At 39.8% G+C, this 18,555-nt stretch overlaps 1 protein-coding gene across 5 annotated transcripts in view; it reads left to right on the top strand.

The window, feature by feature from the left end:
- The first annotated feature begins 610 nt into the window (after positions 1-610).
- The window catches only part of LOC132330571 (neurabin-1-like), a 41,601-nt gene continuing 23,656 nt past the window's right edge, over positions 611-18,555 (top strand). The window contains exons 1-7 of one of the 5 annotated variants that reach the window (XM_059853107.1): positions 611-634; positions 1,404-3,254; positions 15,017-15,149; positions 15,524-15,644; positions 16,160-16,264; positions 16,445-16,565; positions 16,984-17,130. In XM_059853107.1, the coding sequence (XP_059709090.1) occupies positions 1,659-3,254; positions 15,017-15,149; positions 15,524-15,644; positions 16,160-16,264; positions 16,445-16,565; positions 16,984-17,130 (2,223 nt within the window). In that variant the 5' untranslated portion in view covers positions 611-634; positions 1,404-1,658. Of the gene's footprint in view, positions 635-752; positions 883-1,221; positions 1,245-1,403; positions 3,255-15,016; positions 15,150-15,523; positions 15,645-16,159; positions 16,265-16,444; positions 16,566-16,983; positions 17,131-18,555 lie in introns of those variants that run through there. The other 4 variants (XM_059853106.1, XM_059853110.1, XM_059853109.1 and 1 more) reach the window with 4 other exon arrangements.

Here is an 18,555-nt window from a genome sequence, read left to right as displayed (position 1 = left end):
GCGCGGGCAGCCGGTGCGCGGGGGGACGGGTGGCGCTTCGGCTGTGGATCCTCCTGTGCTCTGATACCTACCTGCTCGGGAGCGGCTAATACCAACTTGATTTTTGAAAAGAAGAGGGAGAAAAATATATGTTTGGCGCTGTTGTTACTTCAGCTGTCCGAGTATCGGTCGCGGCAGCTGTCGCCACTTTTCCCTCCCGGGAACCTCGCTGCTTTGCGCCGAAGCCGGGGCTGGCGCTCTCCGCGCCGCGCTGGCCGCCCGGGGATTTGAAAGTAGCGCGCAGCATCACAGCAGCTTGGCACTCGCGTTTCTCCAGCGTCCCTCGCCCCGCCGGCTCCAGCTCCCCCGGCGGAGGCACCGGAGAGCGCTCCGCACCCACCGACGCTGTCCCGCGCCGGCTCGCCTCGCCGACATGGTATCACCCGAAACGCGTATCCCTCTATGGCGTGGTATATCCCGGCGCGGGAGGCGCTTCCCTCGGGCCGGTCGCGCCCGCCGCCCCCAGCCCGTCTCTTCCGTGGCGCTGGGAGAGGAGCAGGGGCGCGCCCGCCGCTCCCTCTCTTTGTGTGCGAGCGAGGCAGGGAGCGCGCGCGGGCGGGCCCGAGACACAGCGCGGAGGAGGGCGCGGAGCAGCGTGAGGCCGGGGAGCGGCGCGGGCGGGCAGGCGGCGGTTCTGAGCGCGCCGCGGGGGCGGGAGGAAGGTGGAGTGAGGAGCGCGGGGCGGCGGCGGCGGCGGCGGCGGCAGCAGGGCGGGGGGGGTGGGAGGGAGAGAGAGAGGAAAGGCGGGCGGCAGTGGCGGCGGATAATGATGGCGTGGTGAGTGCGGCCGCTGGGCGGCTGGGAACGCTGAGGGGAAGGAGGCGGCAGGACCCCCGCCCCCAGGTAGGCTGGCTCGGAAAGTTTGGGGCGAGGTACCGCGGCGGCTCCGCCGGGCGCCCCGCAGGCCCCGCGGCGCAGAAGCGCCACCAGGGGGAAGCCCCAACTTGGGGCCGAAACTTGTGGCTTTCCCCGTTCCGGGCGGCGCGGGGAGCCCGGGCCCCTCCGTCCTGCCCCGCCGCGGTGCGTGCGCGGTCCGGCCCGGGCCCGGCCTCCCCCGGGCGGCAGGAAGGGCTGGCGCTGCCCTCCCCCGCCGCCGCCCGACCCGGCCTGGCCTGGCCCAGCCCGGGACGGCCCTTAGCGGAGGGGCGGCAGCCGGAGGTTGCGGGGGGGCCGCCCGCCGCCGCATCCCCCGCCAGAGCCGTCAGGTCGGTGCCCAGGGAGCAGCTGGGTCCGCACGTCCCGGCCGACACAATGGGCTTTTTCCCGCAGAGAGGTCTTGGGCTGCGATTCCCACCCCGAGTTTCGGATTCGTGTCACACGCCGGCGAGGCCCCGAGTTAATGGAAACTCTCTGTCTCTCTGCAGATGGCTTTCCGGATACCGCGATCCGCGCTGGGGATAACTCCCGATGTGGCCATTCACGCGCTTTGATTTCTTTCTCTCCACGTAGCGTCCCCTGCGTTCCATTTCAATGCGAGCAGGGAGGCTGACTGAGTGAAAGGCTGCTTTTGGGATCTTCCGTGGGATATACACTGCCTGGTGTTGGAGAGTGGAAGCTTTGTGCTACGGAATCGTTCTTCCCATTCTTCTTAAGGAGCGGAGGGAGCTTTCTCTTCAACAATGATGAAAACCGAAGGCAAGGGGGAGAGGACTTTAAGAAGTGCTTCTCCACACCGAAATGCTTACAAATCTGATTTCCATGCTATCAAATGCTCTTTTGATGGTGTAAACAATCCTGACAACGCTTCCAACAAAATAGGCTTGCATCAGAAGCTGAGCAGCTCTTCCAATGGAGGGGGAAGTGACCCACACAGTCGAGGCAGAGCTGCCACTTACGGCAACAGAGTACACAAGATCAAAAATATGTTTCTGCAAATGGGAAGCTCTTCCTCTTGTGAAAGCAATCCACCTGCTGAGACTAAACTGATCAGCCGGGCCACGGCAGCGGAGTATGGCTCTTCTCCAGGTAGTCCATCTTTTCTCATTGTCCAAAAAAACAATCTTCTTAATACAAGTACCAGCCCCAGTGGCAGCCCTGTGGATTCATTGTCCGTGTCTTCTGCTGCTGACAAAGTCATCCGTAGCAGCGATGAGGCAGACTTGGACAAAGTAGCCCTGGCAGAAAAATTTTCAGAGACCAGGAAGCTCTTCGAGAGAAATATAAAACAGCGGAGCTCAGTGGACAGATATTCCCCAAGCAAATGTGAAAGAAGTGAAGATAAGAGGAGACATGGTTCAGCTTCTGATTGCAGCAATGTGGTGGACCACTTCAGTTTTAATACAGAAGCAAGTCCTCCAGTTACACTAGAGAAAGTTGAAAATCAAAGTAATGAGGAGATGAAGCAGCAACATGCTAATAGTGGTTCCAAATCTTCCTTCCTGAATGCAGGGCCCATTTCTAGGAGGCTGGAAAGCTTTCTGGGTGACAGTGATACTGAAGAATCCAAAGAAACTTCCAAAAATGATAGTTATCCAAATCAGGACCCTTTGAGAGGCCAGCAGACTTTGAATTCGTCTGGTGTTGCTGAAGGATGTCTGGAGAAAGGTGCATTCTCCAAAGTGCCTGAGATCTGCAGAGATGAGCCGGGCAAGGCACTGGGTAAAGACAAAAGAGGGCAATTGGTACTTGAGAGAAGCCCGGGGAATGTGGGCAGTATGCCTGCTCAGGAAGCTCAGCAGATATCAGATAGCGTTTGCTCCTGGGTTTCTCCCACAGAAGTGACTTGCACAGAGCTGGTTGCACAAGATGAAACCTCAGGGCATGGAAAAAAAGGTTTGGAGGAAGATCACGATCAAGAGAATCAGAAGCTCGTATGTGATGTACAGGAAGGGGAGAGAAGTGACTATGCCTTGGAAGTGGTAGAAGAGTTTACAGATGGCAGCAAGACGAGTTGGGAAGAAAGAGATAGGATGTCTGTAAGAGATGGTGCAGTTCCACAAGTACAGGATGTTCTAGAGCAGGAAGAGAATACTGAAGAAGAGGAGCAAGCGTTAGAAAAGCAAAGTGAGGACTTCAGTGATTTTGGAATAGAGAATGCAGGTTTTGATGATGACAGGGACACAGAGCCAGAAAACCAAGAGCCTGAAGGCAAAGAAATTTTGGAGGTAGAGGAGGACTATATGTATGACAGCGAATATGAGGAGTTTCCTGGACTTTCTGAAGAGGAAGATCCAGCGCCAGACCGAAAAGTCAAGTTCTCAACAGCTCCTATCAAAGTAAGTACATTTGAGTTTTCTTTTTTCTTTTTAAATTGTCTTGCAGTCAAAAATACTCAGGAAATAAATTTTGTGGGTTTTGTGTTTTTTTTTAAAGTTCTAAAAAGCATTTAAGAATTGTAAGTTCATAGCTTTTTTTCAACGCTAAGTATAAGAAAAATTACCAATTCAGAAAATAGAGTATTTATTCACAAGTGATTTCTTAATTTCAGCTGCTTCCTAAGATAGTGTAGTGAAGCACATGAGATTTTACTTGCTGGACTTTATCAGGAGCAGATATCTTTTAGGAGCAGATACAAACACCTTGACCTTTAATACTTTAATTTTTTTTTAATTGAGGCATTGCATTTGGAATGATTATTTTCAGTTTTCCTTTTGGCACAAAAGTTTAAAAAAAAAAATCCAAACAACCTCCCCCCAGAAAACTTTCATATTCAACTTCAGACTTGTTTATGGAATTAACTACAAGAAAATATCAAATGACTGGTTCTTGTATTTTAAGATTCTAGAATTCTCTCCAATAATAACCATATATATGTTGTTTAGTTCTAGTACAGATGGGTGAATAAGTCATGGGAGTGTTAGCATGATTATTTTGGAGTTGCAGAAGTCAAAGTTAGAGGGCAGACTGGCTAATGAGGAGTAGTGTAAGTTCTAACTTTAACAAATTAAAAAGATTTATGTGTCTGATCTTGCCCCACCAAAAATACCCACAAAATAAGTTGCTCCACAACTTAAACTATGTTTACCTGTAGTCTCTTGCAGACTTGAATGATTCTAGACTTTGTTAAACTTTGGAAGGAGAATTGGGAGACATGGACAGGGATGGAATGGGAGACTGTGCAGACTTTCCTCAGCATGCTTCTCTTCTACTATCACATGATTGAAAGAAATAATTTTTAATAAACAGCTTTTACACTTTTTTAGTAGAGAGTCAGGACTCATTTTACTGATCAGAGGGATGTAAAAATTCTGTTGACTCTTGAACTTCCCACAGCAGAGAGCTTTAATTTCCCAGTTTGCTAACACACACCAGTGCTGTACCTCAGAAGATGTTTTGATTGTGGCAAAAAAATTTGGCAAAATGTGAGTTTTGTTGCGTGTGGGTTTTTTATAGTCTCTCCATAGACAAGCTGACTTTATATGGCTTTCTTCTAGTTGATGTTGCTTTAGTGGTGACCTGGAGCAGGGAAGGGTAGAGTGCTGCTATTGAAAACTGCATAATGAGTCTAGTTAGGGCTGGGAGAGAGCCAGAGGGGCATCAGTCCATTTCTACATGCATTTGTGCACTCAGTATCTGAGCAAAGTGCCGTGTAGAGTCTACTGTAAATGTGTTAAGTGACTTCCTGCTGTAGGCAGGGTTTTACTGATCACTGCTGATATCCTACTGGAGTAGTGGCCCTTAACAGACTTTTGCCTTCTTTGCTGTGTCTATGCCAGACATAGTTGAAAGCCCTAGTAGAAATCTCAGTGCCAACTGTAATGGTAGCTCTTGTGTAGACAAAACTCAGGTTTTGGTAACAAGCACTGTTCAATTATAGCTGCTTCTCTGAAAGCTACAGGAAGCAACCTGTCTCAGGTTATCATTTACACAATCAAGAGATGAATGGTTAGAAGCAATTGGTAGCAGTTTCCTATGAAAAATAATGTAATTCTTGCCATAATGCCCCACTTGGATTGGCAGAATAAACTGTATTTAATAGCAATAGGGTTATTGAGGTACTTTTTAAGGCACTTAAATGGAAGCTTGTGATACTTGCCTTCCTTTATCCCCTTTCAGTGAAACCTGACTGTATCTTTCCTACATTGGGTATAGAGATCTCTTTCTGCATGTAATTTTCAATAGGTTTTCCCTCTTTGTTCCTTTTTCTTGAGCAATGTCTTCTGTGCCCATGTCTGCTTTTTTGCTTCATGTTTTCTATGGTAATTAGTGGGAATAAGTCCTGGTTATATGGTTTTTGGGATTTGTATTCTATGAAATAAAGAATTCCAACTTTTTTATGCCTACCCAGAACTTTCTTTAGTTCTGTATTTTTAATATCTCAATAACCTTTTAGAAAATCCCAGTTTTAGCTCACAAAAGGAAATCTCTCCATCTTTCTTCATAGATTTTTGGTGCATCCTAAATTGGAAGAGAAAAAAATCTCAGTGGTAGCTAAATTATTCCTGGTCCCTACCACAGCTTAGAGCAGTGCCATAGTGAGAAATGTATCCTAGTAGCTTCTTTTTTCAGCTTTATTTACACTAATAAGTGTGACTAAAATGTGAGTGCCGTTTTCAGACATTCATAGCCACTAGGGAAGGTCTGTGATTCTTCTTTGCACAGATGTTCCTGAGAGAGGCCAGGCTGTCCTTGCATTCTTTTTGCTTTCATTCTGAATCTCTAGTGATGACAAAGAAACCAGCTGTGTCTCTTGCAGTTGCTGTTTAGCAGGTATCTGGTAGAGTTGAAGAATTCAAAATGTTCAGAATGTATTGGGCAAGAAAAAGCACATTCTCAGATCTGCAGCATTCTGCAGTGAGGGAGCTTTGACCCTTGTATTTGAAATACGCAAAAGGGAGGTTGGATATGTCTGTCGGTAATGGATAGAGCTTAAGGCACCTTAAAATAGCATTTGTACTGCTGCACCTAAGAGAACTTGATTAATATTTCTGTTTTAAAGCTTCTAGTCAGTTGTAATATTGGCAAGTCTTTGGGTAATAGAAGGAGACTGTGGAGCTCCCAGGGTAGCTAACACTGTTAGCACTGCATCTGACCTGTGGTGGAGGTCTGTAATTGTTGACATCTGTAGCAGGGCTTGAGAACATAATTTGATTTGATAATTTCAGGAAAGATGGAACATAATTACACAAATACTCTGTTATTTTGTGTTGCCCTGTGCCTGTGAAAACAAGCACAGATGAGACTTTAAAAGAAGTGTTTAAATTCCATAGAAGTTGTTGATAAACGACATATGGGATTTTTTACTTGCTGTGGGTGACACCAGATTCTCTAAGTCTTGCCGCTGTTTGATCTTTCCAGACCCTGGGGAACATTTTATCTTGGTTCTTGTTTTCCTGGAGTAGTTTAGAGAGTGATACAATACAGTTATTAGCAGAACGTTGCAGCTTGGGTTTGTGTTATGGTACATGAGCAATTTTTAGTCTCTTGTTGCCACATATGAGACCAGTAAGGAATATAAAGCACACTCTGCAGTCCAAGGTATTTGCTAGGGAACTGAATTTGCCTTTGTCTTGAAGTTTTCTGAGTAAACTGTGTAAACAATCAGCATTACACACAAGGCAAATAACATCAGGTAATTCTTCTGTCATCCCTTTATATTTCATTTTGCCTTTGTAATGTAGACGTTAACTTGCTGTCAGTTATGAGATTACCTTGAAAGGCTTTAATTAACATGAATGTAATGACTGAGTGCTGTTTGATGTTTGTAGTTTTGAAGCTTTCTGTTTGGAAAACAAATGCTTGTTTTCAAATTGATTTCTTGAGATGTTTTCACCTCTGTGTCAAACTTTGTCCTCCAAACCTTTAATAGCACAGTGACTAACTTCTGCAGTGATTTATGATCCTTAGAAATTCTGTAGCTCAGGCAAGCTGAAAAGATAGTACAGCTGCTACTGCTGTTTGCTTCTGTTTACTTATCAGTGTTATCTAGTTTATGCTGCATGGGAGTGTCTGTTCCCAGCTTTTTGTGAATAGTAATATATTTTGAGCTGATTTAGTCAAGAAAACAGTTGAAAAAAGTAAACAGAACAAACCCCAAACCTTCATAATGGCATTACTTTTATACTTGTCGCAGCTGATCATAACTTTGTTTCATAAGGAAACTGAAAGCAGTTTCACAGTTTGTGTGTTATCCTAACCAGTCTAGTTTCAACTGCTTCTGAGAGAATATGGGAATCCTTCATAGTATTGCCATTTGTCTTGCACATCACAAAAGCTGTTGTATGTGTAGCTGGGCACAAATGGTGGTGCTGTTCAGCCTTTCCTGTTCTTCAACGTTTTTCATACAAAACTGCTTATTGTGGAAGTTAATGAAGAACTAAATGAAGATAACCCTTTAATTAGATTTTGGCAGCATACCTGCAAATGCTTTTAGAAGATGCACTTTTAGGAGATGTACAAATTTTCTAGGTGAATGTGTAGACTCTTGTGTTTTAACACAATGTTGTAGCATAGTGCTTCAGCTTCATACAGCATCTGATTTTTGAACCATTCGCTTGTGTACTGACAGTGTCATACACAACAAGGGGTACGAAATACACTGCCTGGTTGAAGGTACCCAAACCCTGGAGTTTCTTCAGGCATTGGAGAATTTGTGGCTGGTCATTTGTCAGCCATTGCTCAAGCACTTCTGTAAAGTACTTCTGTGGCATTAAGAAATAAATATGTGATGTGGGTGAGGGTTGATGAAGGAAAATAGAGATTTGATTTGAGAGTAGATTTAAACAGAATTGACTTATATGTGGGAATTAGTTTTTTTTTTTCTTGACAGAAATAATGTGTTTTTCCATATTACTTTGTTTAGGATCTTTTCCAATGATAATTTGCTTCTTTAAAGTCCTAGATTTTAATTGTTTTGAAGCTCTGTTCATCAACATTATGACATTTGTAATGTAACATTAATACAACTTCTCTTCATATTTTCATCTCAGTCTCTCCACGGTGCTTTTGGGTAACTTTTCACAAAAGTAATTCTGTTTTCTTCTGTCTGCATCTGAGAGTATGGCATTCCTGCAACTTAACAGTGTGAGAGATTAAAAATATGGATAATAACTGGAGGAAGAAAGTACATATTTTCACACACATTTGAAATTTCTTGTTGTTTTGGGTTTTTTTTTTTGAGAAAATATAATCTTTAAACCTTTATTGAAAATTCAGTTTTCATACATGTAAAATGTTTCTTAAGTTAAATGTTTATTAAGCCTAAATGCATTTAATTCTCCTTTTGGGTTTACCTGTGTTACAGAGTTCTGTGTTGAACCTTTCTGGTGCCTTTATCATCCTTGTTTTTTGATGCTATGATGGTTGTTCAGCTGTCTGGAAAAAAGCTCTTTCAACTCAAGCTGTCTTTGGCTTTTTTTTTTAATCATACAGCTTCTGGTTTGATTTTTAGTAAATGTTTGAAATGTAAGTTTTACAATAGTAGGTTGATTTGGCATTTCAGGAGTCTTTCTATGAGAGTCCTCTGCTAGGACATGAGGCTGTAGATCAGAAATCTGAATTGGAACAGAAAAAATAAAGAATTTCTTTTTTATATCCTGGCTCACTGCTGGAGCAGCTTGACGCTTTACATTAGTATCTCAGTGTATTTGTAACTGAATTATTCTGCAGATGCAATTAGACAACATACCAACTGACCTGCTTAGTGTATTTGATTATGCTAGAAAACAATAGAAAAATAAGAGAATGTTGAGGTCATGGAGATCGGGTGAGGTTATCACCTGCTTGTCCTCACTCTCCTTTTCAGTCCCTCCAGCCTCGAACTTCTAGCAACTTCAGCTGGATTTATTAGGAAGGAGAGAGGGGTTTTAAAAGGTACTTTTAAAATACTGATTGGTTTGTGGAAAATTAGCACTTGTATCAGAGGTGTGTATTCATGGCCTCACTGATGACTGCAGCTGCAGCTTTAGTTAAAGTTACTTGTTCTTTTTGGCTTAATGCTGGCTGATCACTACGTATTCCCAGCCTGAGCATTCCCAGCCTGCGCTGTCTTTTACTTTGTCAGAACAGCTGTGGGGAGCAGGACGGAGAAAAGGAGGGGAATATGAGGCACTTAAGGGTTTTGTGGGAGATGATTAGAAGAAACACTGAGGAAGTGGTGGGGGTCAGCAAAGATAAGCAAATTTATAGGAGACAAGTTCAGTAGCTCAACAGTTGAAGTGCTGAAAGAATCAGTGTCTTTTGATGATGATTAGTGTTGTCAGTATGTGAGAATACATACCCTAGCCAGATAAAAAATGCACCAGAAGTAGCTAAAACTTTTTTGCAGTTTACCTCTAGAGAGATGGAAAAATAAATTATCCCCTTTCCATATAATTCTAACAAAAAGAAAAGTGAACAGTAAGAAGGACATCAGTAAAAAGAGGTTTGCCTGCGTTATCTGAGTACATATTTTGTAATCTTCAGATCATGAGGATTGTGCAGAGGTTTTTACAGGGTTCTTACATTTTTATTTAGTAGGACAGTATTATACAATATGTCAAATATCTCATTTTTCAGACATTTTCTTTCATCACCCTCTAAAGTGGCTTGGCATAGTGAATTGACCCTTCTTTTTAGACCTGGGATATTGATCATTGCTAATGACTGTATTAACGCAGATTAGTTAATTGAGTTGATCTGGTACCCCCTGATGACAGGGTTATTTTGTTGTTTCTTCTCAAGGTCTTTAGAATACAGGTGGACTATTTTTGTGTTCACTGTTATTCTTTTGAAGTTCCCCATAGTGATTTGCTTGCTGTTTAGATTTGTTCAGGCCAAGATTTTTGTTTTGCTGAATACTGAATAGATACATGTGTATCTATGTGGATCACCAGGGGTAAACTGTTGGTACCAAGACACCGGTGAAGTTTACAGGTTCATAATTGAATCACTCTCTTTATACACATATATAGCTTTCAGAAGCTAATTTTTTTTGTGCTCCCTTTTATTTGATATTTTGAGTAGTTTTTCTTCATCTGGTCACTTGCTACTAATTTTGGAGCCTTTCAGTCTCTTTGTCAGAGAGCATTGCCACCTCAACTTGAGTTGTTGGAGGAGTACAGCCAGGTCACAGCAGAGCTCTTCTGCAGATGGAGATCATGGATTGTCTCTGAACTTCTCTGAATACCTGAAATGAAATAAAATCAGTGCTCTGAATCTGAATGGATGCTTTTCTTTGTCTTCCACATTTCTTCCACCATAATTTAAAAATTTAATACCTGAAAGTGAATGTTTCTCCTTCTCAAGTAGTTAGTATAGCCTGACTGAAGTACATACCATATTGTTTGTCTTATTCTTCAGCAGGCTACAGTGTTTAAGCTCCTGCAGTGAAAAACAGAACTAAAGAATAACTTTTACTGGTTTTATTGAGAATTAAGTAGAAAATGAGACTGGTAAAAAACTGGTTTATTTATGATGACATTGTCCATATGAAATTGTTTGTATTGTAGATGTGAAGCAAGACTGTACTTTTGTCTTTATGTAAACTGACTTGGTTGGGATTTTTGATTAAGTCATACGAAGCTGCAGTACCAAGGACAAAAGTGTGTAGAGCCTGTCTACCTGGTTAGTAACAGAAATTGCTGTCTTGAGTGTAATTGTTTATAATATCAACCTTTAACAGTTGCCAGCCATTCTGAAAACTTTTTGAAGAGTAAAGGTGTGAGTATTTAAAAAGTCAGATTAAACACAGTATTTCTCTTTGCTGCTTCTATGATTATATAGCCTGAATTGAGTTAGATCGGATATAGGCAATTTTTACTTGAAATATACAAAGTAGTGCAAATAAAATGCAAACCATGTAGCTTTTGGAAGCAGAGGGAAGAGTAGGATAGCAATAGCAAGATGTCTACTTGAAGAGAAGAGGGAGATAGTGAGAATAAACTGTAAAGTGTACCTTAGGCTTCAGTCCTCCTCCAGTGCTGCTATTTCAAATGATTATTCATGGGCACTTCACATTTTGCCAGGCATCACAAAGGCCTCGAATGGAAAGCTGAAACTGTTTGCTATTGGATCATTTTCCCTGAGCTTTAACTTGTGTTTTGAATGTTTGGCTTTATGGAGTGTCGGTAAACAGGCACATTCAGAGTGAGGGCAGGTGAACCGAGGGCTGTGGTCCTGGCTGGGTGTGCTCCAGGGCCTCTCTCAGATATTCAGTGTTGCTGTAACTGCCTGTGCAGGTGTTGGGAGGAAATACTGCAGGATTATATGAGAACTTTAAAGAGATGTGGATGTTGCTTCCATTCTAATTAGTTGGAAGCCCTTCCGGGCAGTTCCTGATTTCCTTATCTTACTGTTTAATTACTTTTCTAACGTTTTGCTTTTCATTAGGCACAAACAAATCTATATACTAGAAATGAATGTTGGAGTGGAGGTCTTTGGACGGTGTTTTTTTAGTCTGCAGCACTTTCATGCAAGCATATGGTAAATTAATGTTTGCCCTCTAACGAATTAATATTCTTCTAAAAGTAACATATTTAAGTAGACATTCTTCTGTGCTGTGAAGAGTTTGTTAGCACTAAGATGATACAAGAACTTTTCAGTTCTGTAATAGTTACAGGAATTGAACAGTAGGATCTTTTAGACAGGTGTGTGGGTGTTTTTTGAGTGCTGGTCTTGTCTTGAGGATGTCTAGATAAGCATCTTCATAAAAGATACGAAACCAAGTTTTGAATTCAGAAAGTGATTAATTTTTCTGATGTGAAGAGTGTAGCTAGTTTTCTCTCCAGATAAATATATATGCTGTTTGAGCATTAAGTAGGTTTGAAAATTTACCATTGTCTTAACAATTTAATTCAAATAATTCTTAAAAATTCAGCCTTCTATCAGAACTTTTTAAAAATCCAATTAATTGTATTCATTCTGAAGGAAAAAGGTTTTAAGTGAAAAAATAATACCTTTTCTGAAAGCATTTTGCCATTTGTTAGCTTGACAGTGTCCAAAAGTTATTAATTTTAGGGTAACCTCCTGGATATATAACAAAGCTATGGTAAAAGGCTTGTGAAATTCACATGGTTTCTGCAGTAAAATTCATCTGTTTCCCCTGTGTTGAGCCAATAACTTGTGTTTGCTAAAGTATATCTTTTAAAAATACCAGTTGTGGTACTAATAATTTTTAAATCTCTAGCTAGCAGCGGTTTCTGAATAGTAAGATTAGAATTTCTTTTGTCTGTAATGCATTTGATTCAGTGACTAAACCCTGCCAGACACAGTGCAGGGATGAACATGTTTAGCTTTCTCATCAGTCTTCTAAACTGTGAACTTACATTATTTATTATCCATGTTTAAATGTTACTTTTGCTTCTTGGCAGGAACAACTTGCTGACCAATTCTGTATTTTCTGTATTAATATCAACATTTTTTTCTTTCTCATAAAAGATAAACACAATGTTATGATTACATGGACACAATAAAAATTTCTGTATTCTACTCTTGACTCTTCAGTCATAGTTTTTGTAGTGTGCTTTTGCTTTTCTTTCTGTTTTTGCAGTATTTGGCTACTGGTCATAAATTTTACTTTTCTTCTGTTCTTTGTAAATTAATGTTTTTCCTCAAAATTATTTTTTCTGAAGTTTGTTGCTCTTACTATTTGGAAATAGGGCTACCTTCTTTTAATTGTGAGGTTATGTTTTTTAGAGTATTACCCAAGTGTTCTCATACAGTTGTCAACTGTCACTTTAGGGCAAAAGCATGAATTTTTTCTCTTGGTGAATTACTCAGAATTGATTTCAAATAGGCTTTTCATAGAAAGGCAGTATGCATAAATATTAGGATTCTTCATTTACATAGATATGTTTATGACATTATTTCATTAATAGCAATTATAAACATCACTGGAATTTAAGTGACCGCTAGTTTTCAATTGTATTATTCATTCCTGGTAGATGAACAATTCCTATAATCAATTTTGTACAAAAATGAGCAAATTCCATGAGAGTCTAAAATACAATTCTGTTACTTTTAAGTTGGAAAAATAACAAATCATTTTTAGAAGTTCCAGAGATATTTTAATGCTGGTGCCCAAGGCTGGCAGTGTAGATAATGCTGTTGTTACGGCGCAATTTTGCTTCCCCAAATTTCTAGCACTTTATAGTGTTGTGCAAGAACCACAGTCATCCCTGTGGTTCATTCTTCCCTGAAGAATGTCATTCTTCAGTAGATGGTAACTACTTGCATCATCAAGTGCTCTGTTAGACCACTGAGTTGTAAAGAACTAAGAAAATACAGTGTCACTGTATCCAAAATGAACTGCTGCCATTCTCCACATTTTGCTCAACCATTTGAGAGTTGATATCTTTTTAATATTCTAGTAATCTGTTAATACTAGATAATATGTACATGAATTTATACTTCTTTTCATGCCCTGGTATTTGATTTGCCCTCAAGAACTCAGTTATTCTCAATAACAAGTTATCATTTGTCCACACATGAACTTCCTTTTTATTAATAGTTTCAAATTTGTCTTATCATAATTTGACTATATTTTTGGAGATGCTGCTTTTTCTGTTGGGATGAAAAATAAACAAACTAGGCCAGTCTTGTTCCAAAGGGTGAATAATGTATCCTATTTAGTGATTTGGGAGCTGAGGAGGGTGATTAATTTAAAGAACTTGGCCACCTTTTTTTCTGATAGTGGTAGAATAAGACCATTTAGATGGTTTTCTTTATCTGTTTTGCAGATTTTTTCTCTAAAGTTCATGGAAGACATACTGTAAGTGTGACCCTGTTGTCTTTCTGTGTCCAGTTGTTGCCTATTGGTATCTGTATGAAAGTCACAAGGAGTTTTTGTATTGACCTTAATGCAAGACTTAGGAATAACAGCTTCTAAGGAAGGTCCTTTCATTGTGGAAGACATAAGATTCCTGAGAGTGGGTTTCTTCCTCCCCTTTCAGTCAAGTGGATCTAATCTTGCTTGCTTACTGGACTGACTGTATGTGGCCATGCCACATTTCTGGAGTAGGTGTTTTGCAGGGTTTGGGAAGCTTGTGAAACTGATCTCAAGTTGTAGTCTGAAGGTGATGCAGTAGGCTCCTCGCGGGAAGTACTGAATTATATTGGTTGCGTTTTGATAATCTGTTTCAGTGACCATTGTTTGGTGTCTGAAGCTACTGCTCTGCAGAGCTAAAGCTATATACTAGTCAGTGTAAATTCACAGGGAAAATGTTAATTACAGTTAATGCTGTGGTGTTTCCATGATTACCTGTTGGGTAGTCTCAGCAGAAAATACAACAGTTGCAAAAATATTGCACCAGTGTAAATGAACTTAGTGTCAGTGCTGCATGTTCTTGATTAGGGAGATGGCTGCTGTGGCAACAATGTGTGTTTTTTGCCTTACCGTGATGTTGGATAAAACACTCAGTGCCTGCAAAACATTTAGCAGATAAACCTTATTTTTTAGGATAAATCGGGGTGTGATATTTTTTTCTTTTTTTTCTGAACTTCTTAATTTAAATGCAATTAACAAACATGCCGATATGTAAGATTAACCCTGTTTCATATAGTTTATGCTTCCTTTCTAGATTTCTGTCTTAATTTGTGTTGTTTGTTTATCTTTTATTTTTAACAATTCAGAAACTCAGCTGGAGTGAATACTAAAAATAGTAATGTATGTAGCAAGGCATTTCCTTTTCCTGGGAAACTGCGTGATTCCCTTGCAAAATCAGAAAACTACATCTGTTTGAAACACTGCAATTGGCAGATGGTGTGGGGGGAGGGAAGAAGAGAGGAAGGATTTGGTGGAATGTAGTCCTAATGAAAAAGTCACACGATATCAAAGAGGAGCTGACTGATTTAACTATTTGGTGCATTTGCAAGATAAAATCCGTTAAAGTAATTGTTTTGAAACTTAAAATGTTACTTCTGTGCATTGAAACTTAAAATGTTACTTCTGTGCAAGCTGGAAACTGTGTGACAGCAGCAGTATTTATTAAATTGATGGTTGTTTAGAAAATGAGACCTCTGAAAGTACCACTTTAATTTCCTTACAGATTGTCTTTCAATTATATGATGTTTGAAAGGAGGTGAGAAGACATTAAAAAAAGTTTTCTGTTACATTTCTTAGGTTTTCAGTACTTACTCAAATGAAGACTATGATAGACGTAATGAAGAAGTTGACCCTGTGGCAGCCTCAGCTGAGTATGAACTTGAGAAAAGGGTGGAAAAAATGGAAGTGTTTCCTGTGGAAATTGAAAAAGGTGCAAATCAAATCTTGAACATTTGCAAGAGAGTCTGGGAACAAGAGATAAAACCATAGCTGTATATTCCTGGAATTTAGGTCTTGAATTTTTGAATGTGTGTCTAGGGTTGGATTTGTGGCAAGTTCTGGTCTAGTGAATTTAGTGAATATTAAGTGCAGATTGTCATACTGAATTGAAGTTAGGAAGGCTACAGGGCAAAAAGGCTTTAAGTAGTATCTACATATAAAATATATTGTATTTTTCTCTCTTTTTAAAAGTGAATTTCTATTGTCTTTTGTGTAGAAAGACTTGGAATGCTTTGAAACAACTCAGTTCTGCTAACTGTTCCATCATATGTCATGCAGCTAATGTTAGATTTTTGAATCCCTTAGGTGACAGGGGTCTGGGCATCAGTATCATTGGAATGGGAGTTGGTGCTGATCAGGGACTGGAAAAACTAGGTATTTTTGTAAAAACAATAACAGATGGTGGAGCTGCTCAGAGGGATGGACGGTGAGTTTTTCGTTGAATTGATTGTGCTTTTTACAAATTTCCAACTGAGCCCAGTTGATTTCATTAGGTATGCTGAATACTGTGAATAAAAGTACAAAAGCTGAATGCAGCTGAGTGATTATTACATTCCTGCTTTATGTTAAATTTTAAGAAATGAGTTTTTTATTATAGGACATTTTTGCTAAGTGAGTGTAGATCTACTTACAGCATATATGAGAAATGTTCAAAATGAGCTCATGTGTAGAAGTACCACAAAATCATGTTGACACTCCAGAACACCAGTCACTGTGTAAATAATATAAAAAACATCGAGTCAGATACTGTGTAAATTGGAATTGGTGATTTACATAGTAACAGAGGATGAGGAGACTTATTTTTAAGCAATGAATTTCAATGGAGTCAGAATTTATCATTGTAAATACTAGTGAGTTTTAAGTGATATTTGTCATGTCGAAAATGTTTCAAGCCAAAATACTATTGTTTAAATGACAGCTAAGCATTTATTTATTTTGCAGAATTCAAGTAAATGATCAGATTGTTGAGGTTGATGGCATAAGTCTAGTGGGAGTTACTCAGTTCTTTGCAGCCACTGTACTAAAGAACACCAAAGGCACCGTTAGGTACGTATGTTTTCTCTGGAATAACAGGGGTTTTTGGTCATTTTTCAGTCATGGAAAATACAAAACCACAGTATGAAAATTTTACAAAGATATTGTGAAAGGCAATGGTGTAGCAAACTCATTTCTTAAGCATGTCTTAAATTTTTTTGCTTCAAGATAATTTGGTTTTTTTTCCTGTAGGTTCCTGATTGGGAGAGAGAAGCCGGGGGCTGAGAGTGAAGTAGCCCGTCTCATTAGTGAGACCTTAGAGCAAGAGAGATGTCTGTATGAGCAGCACTATGTTCGTGATGATACAGAGCAGGTAAAACATTGTTCATGCTCTGCTAATGGGCTAAATGGTGGGGTTTAATCCAACTGAGGCAAAAAATGTATAACACAGGCAGCTTGTTAAAAACAGGAGCATAAGCACTTCATGCGCTGCTGTTGTTAAGGCACATGGTTATGGCTTTATCACTAATCCAAAATACACTTTAACTGTCATCTGTATGTGACAACTTTGTGCACGTCTTTCTTAGCTCTCTTTTGTGGAACTTTGAAGGTGTTTGCAAGTTGTCTTTAACACTTACCATAGGTATAAGAAATTAAAAAGGAATAGTAACTAGTCAAGAAAAGTTTTGCAGCTGGTTGGATTCCTTGATTGTATGCTTTGGTTATTGCTACTACCTTAATGCAAAAGCGTGTGTGTGTTACAGAATGTTGTGATTTTCTCATTTTGTCAGGATGATGACTATGATGATGAGGAGGAGGATACATATGAGTCACATTTACATGGAAAATCTGTAGAAGTTTTTGATCTTCCTGAAAATGAAGATTTTGGTTTACTACTGGATATGGATTCAGCAGAGTCTCTTCTTAAATTTAAAGAGGTGTTGTAGCAGTTTCTTAAATATTCTTTGTGATGCACTGGCAAACATCTGAACCTTGTAGGATTTGGATATAATCTCCTTCATGTTTCCTCTCTTGCTTTGGGTTTTTTTTCCCCAATGTCACCCATAAATATCTCTGGTAAATGTCCAATGAAATGTAGGTCTTCTGTAATTTTTTATATCCAATTTCCCTATGCATATTTACATTAAACAATCTTTTTGTTTAAATTAAATTTAAAAAGTCCTTGGAAACAGGTGATAGAACCCAGTCTCAACTCTGTCCTTGTCTGAGTATTGCATTAGATTGATAGGATGCTTCTCTTAGTTCTCCTGTGGCCCATTGGCTGGTGCTTGTGTTTGCTGCCCAGTAGAATGGCTTTAGCTGCAGAGAGCAGGGGGTTGTGCAGATATGCCTCTTTGAATGGTCTCAAGTCGTTGTGAGCTGTTTTTCAGGAAGACAAGAAATACATATCTAATTTCTTGGTATAGTTTCTGCAGTCTTCTGAGATATCTGTGTACATAAAAGACTTGATTCTGTAGATAGGCATATTTTTGGCTTGGAGAGTATTTTTATAGTGTGTTTTTTGGAAGGAATGGATTTGTAAACCCAATAGGGCATTTCAGACTGAATCACAACATAATTGGAAATAGTGCGGCTCTCTTTTCCCAGGGTTTTTATAAATGAGCATATTTGCTTTATTCAGGGCTGTGGGATTTAGTCAGGGACTTAAATGGTACAGACTTTGGCATTTAGGAGTCCAGGCTTTTCTGGTAGATTTAAGTGCCTGTCATTTTCACTCTGGGACGAGAAAAATATACTGCAAAGAAACTGTTTTATCAGATGCTATTTGCTGCTAGATCAGCTTATTTTTGTGTTGGTATTGGATTGGTATCTTGCAGATCTGCTAAGTTTGTTCTCTTGATAACATTGCCAATGTCATTGAGGAAGTAGAAATTGCAGGCTGCTGATCTCTAGAGAACCTTCACAATTTTTCTAGGTTCAGAAGCGTTGCAGCAAGCTGAAGCTTCTTAAGTGCTGTATTTACTTGGGATACAATTATAATCTCATGTAGAATCATTACTGTGCTGTTACTAACATAATCTAAATGAAAAATAGTCATGGATTCACCAGTTTTAATTTGGGATTGGTGCAATGTGCCTTGAAAAAAAGAAAATCCCTGCAGGGTTACAGATGGAAAGAGAGATACAAGGAACGACTAATACTTGTTAAAAAAAAATCTTTACATTTGGCTTAAGTGTAGTCTTTTTGATTTCTAATAATCAAAGAAGATTTGTGGTGTAAAAATACATGGCTTAATTTTAAAATAAAGCAAACACATTTATTTTTAAGTACTGATTGTAAAAATATTTAGTACTGTTAACTTTTTCCTTCATTCTGTGTCCCAGTCGTCATCGCAAGTGCAT

The sequence above is a fragment of the Haemorhous mexicanus genome, chromosome 8 (genome assembly GCF_027477595.1).
Source record: "Haemorhous mexicanus isolate bHaeMex1 chromosome 8, bHaeMex1.pri, whole genome shotgun sequence".
Classification (NCBI taxonomy): domain Eukaryota; kingdom Metazoa; phylum Chordata; class Aves; order Passeriformes; family Fringillidae; genus Haemorhous; species Haemorhous mexicanus.
Note: the sequence above shows the minus strand (reverse complement) of the source record. Positions and strands in the feature narration are given on the sequence as shown.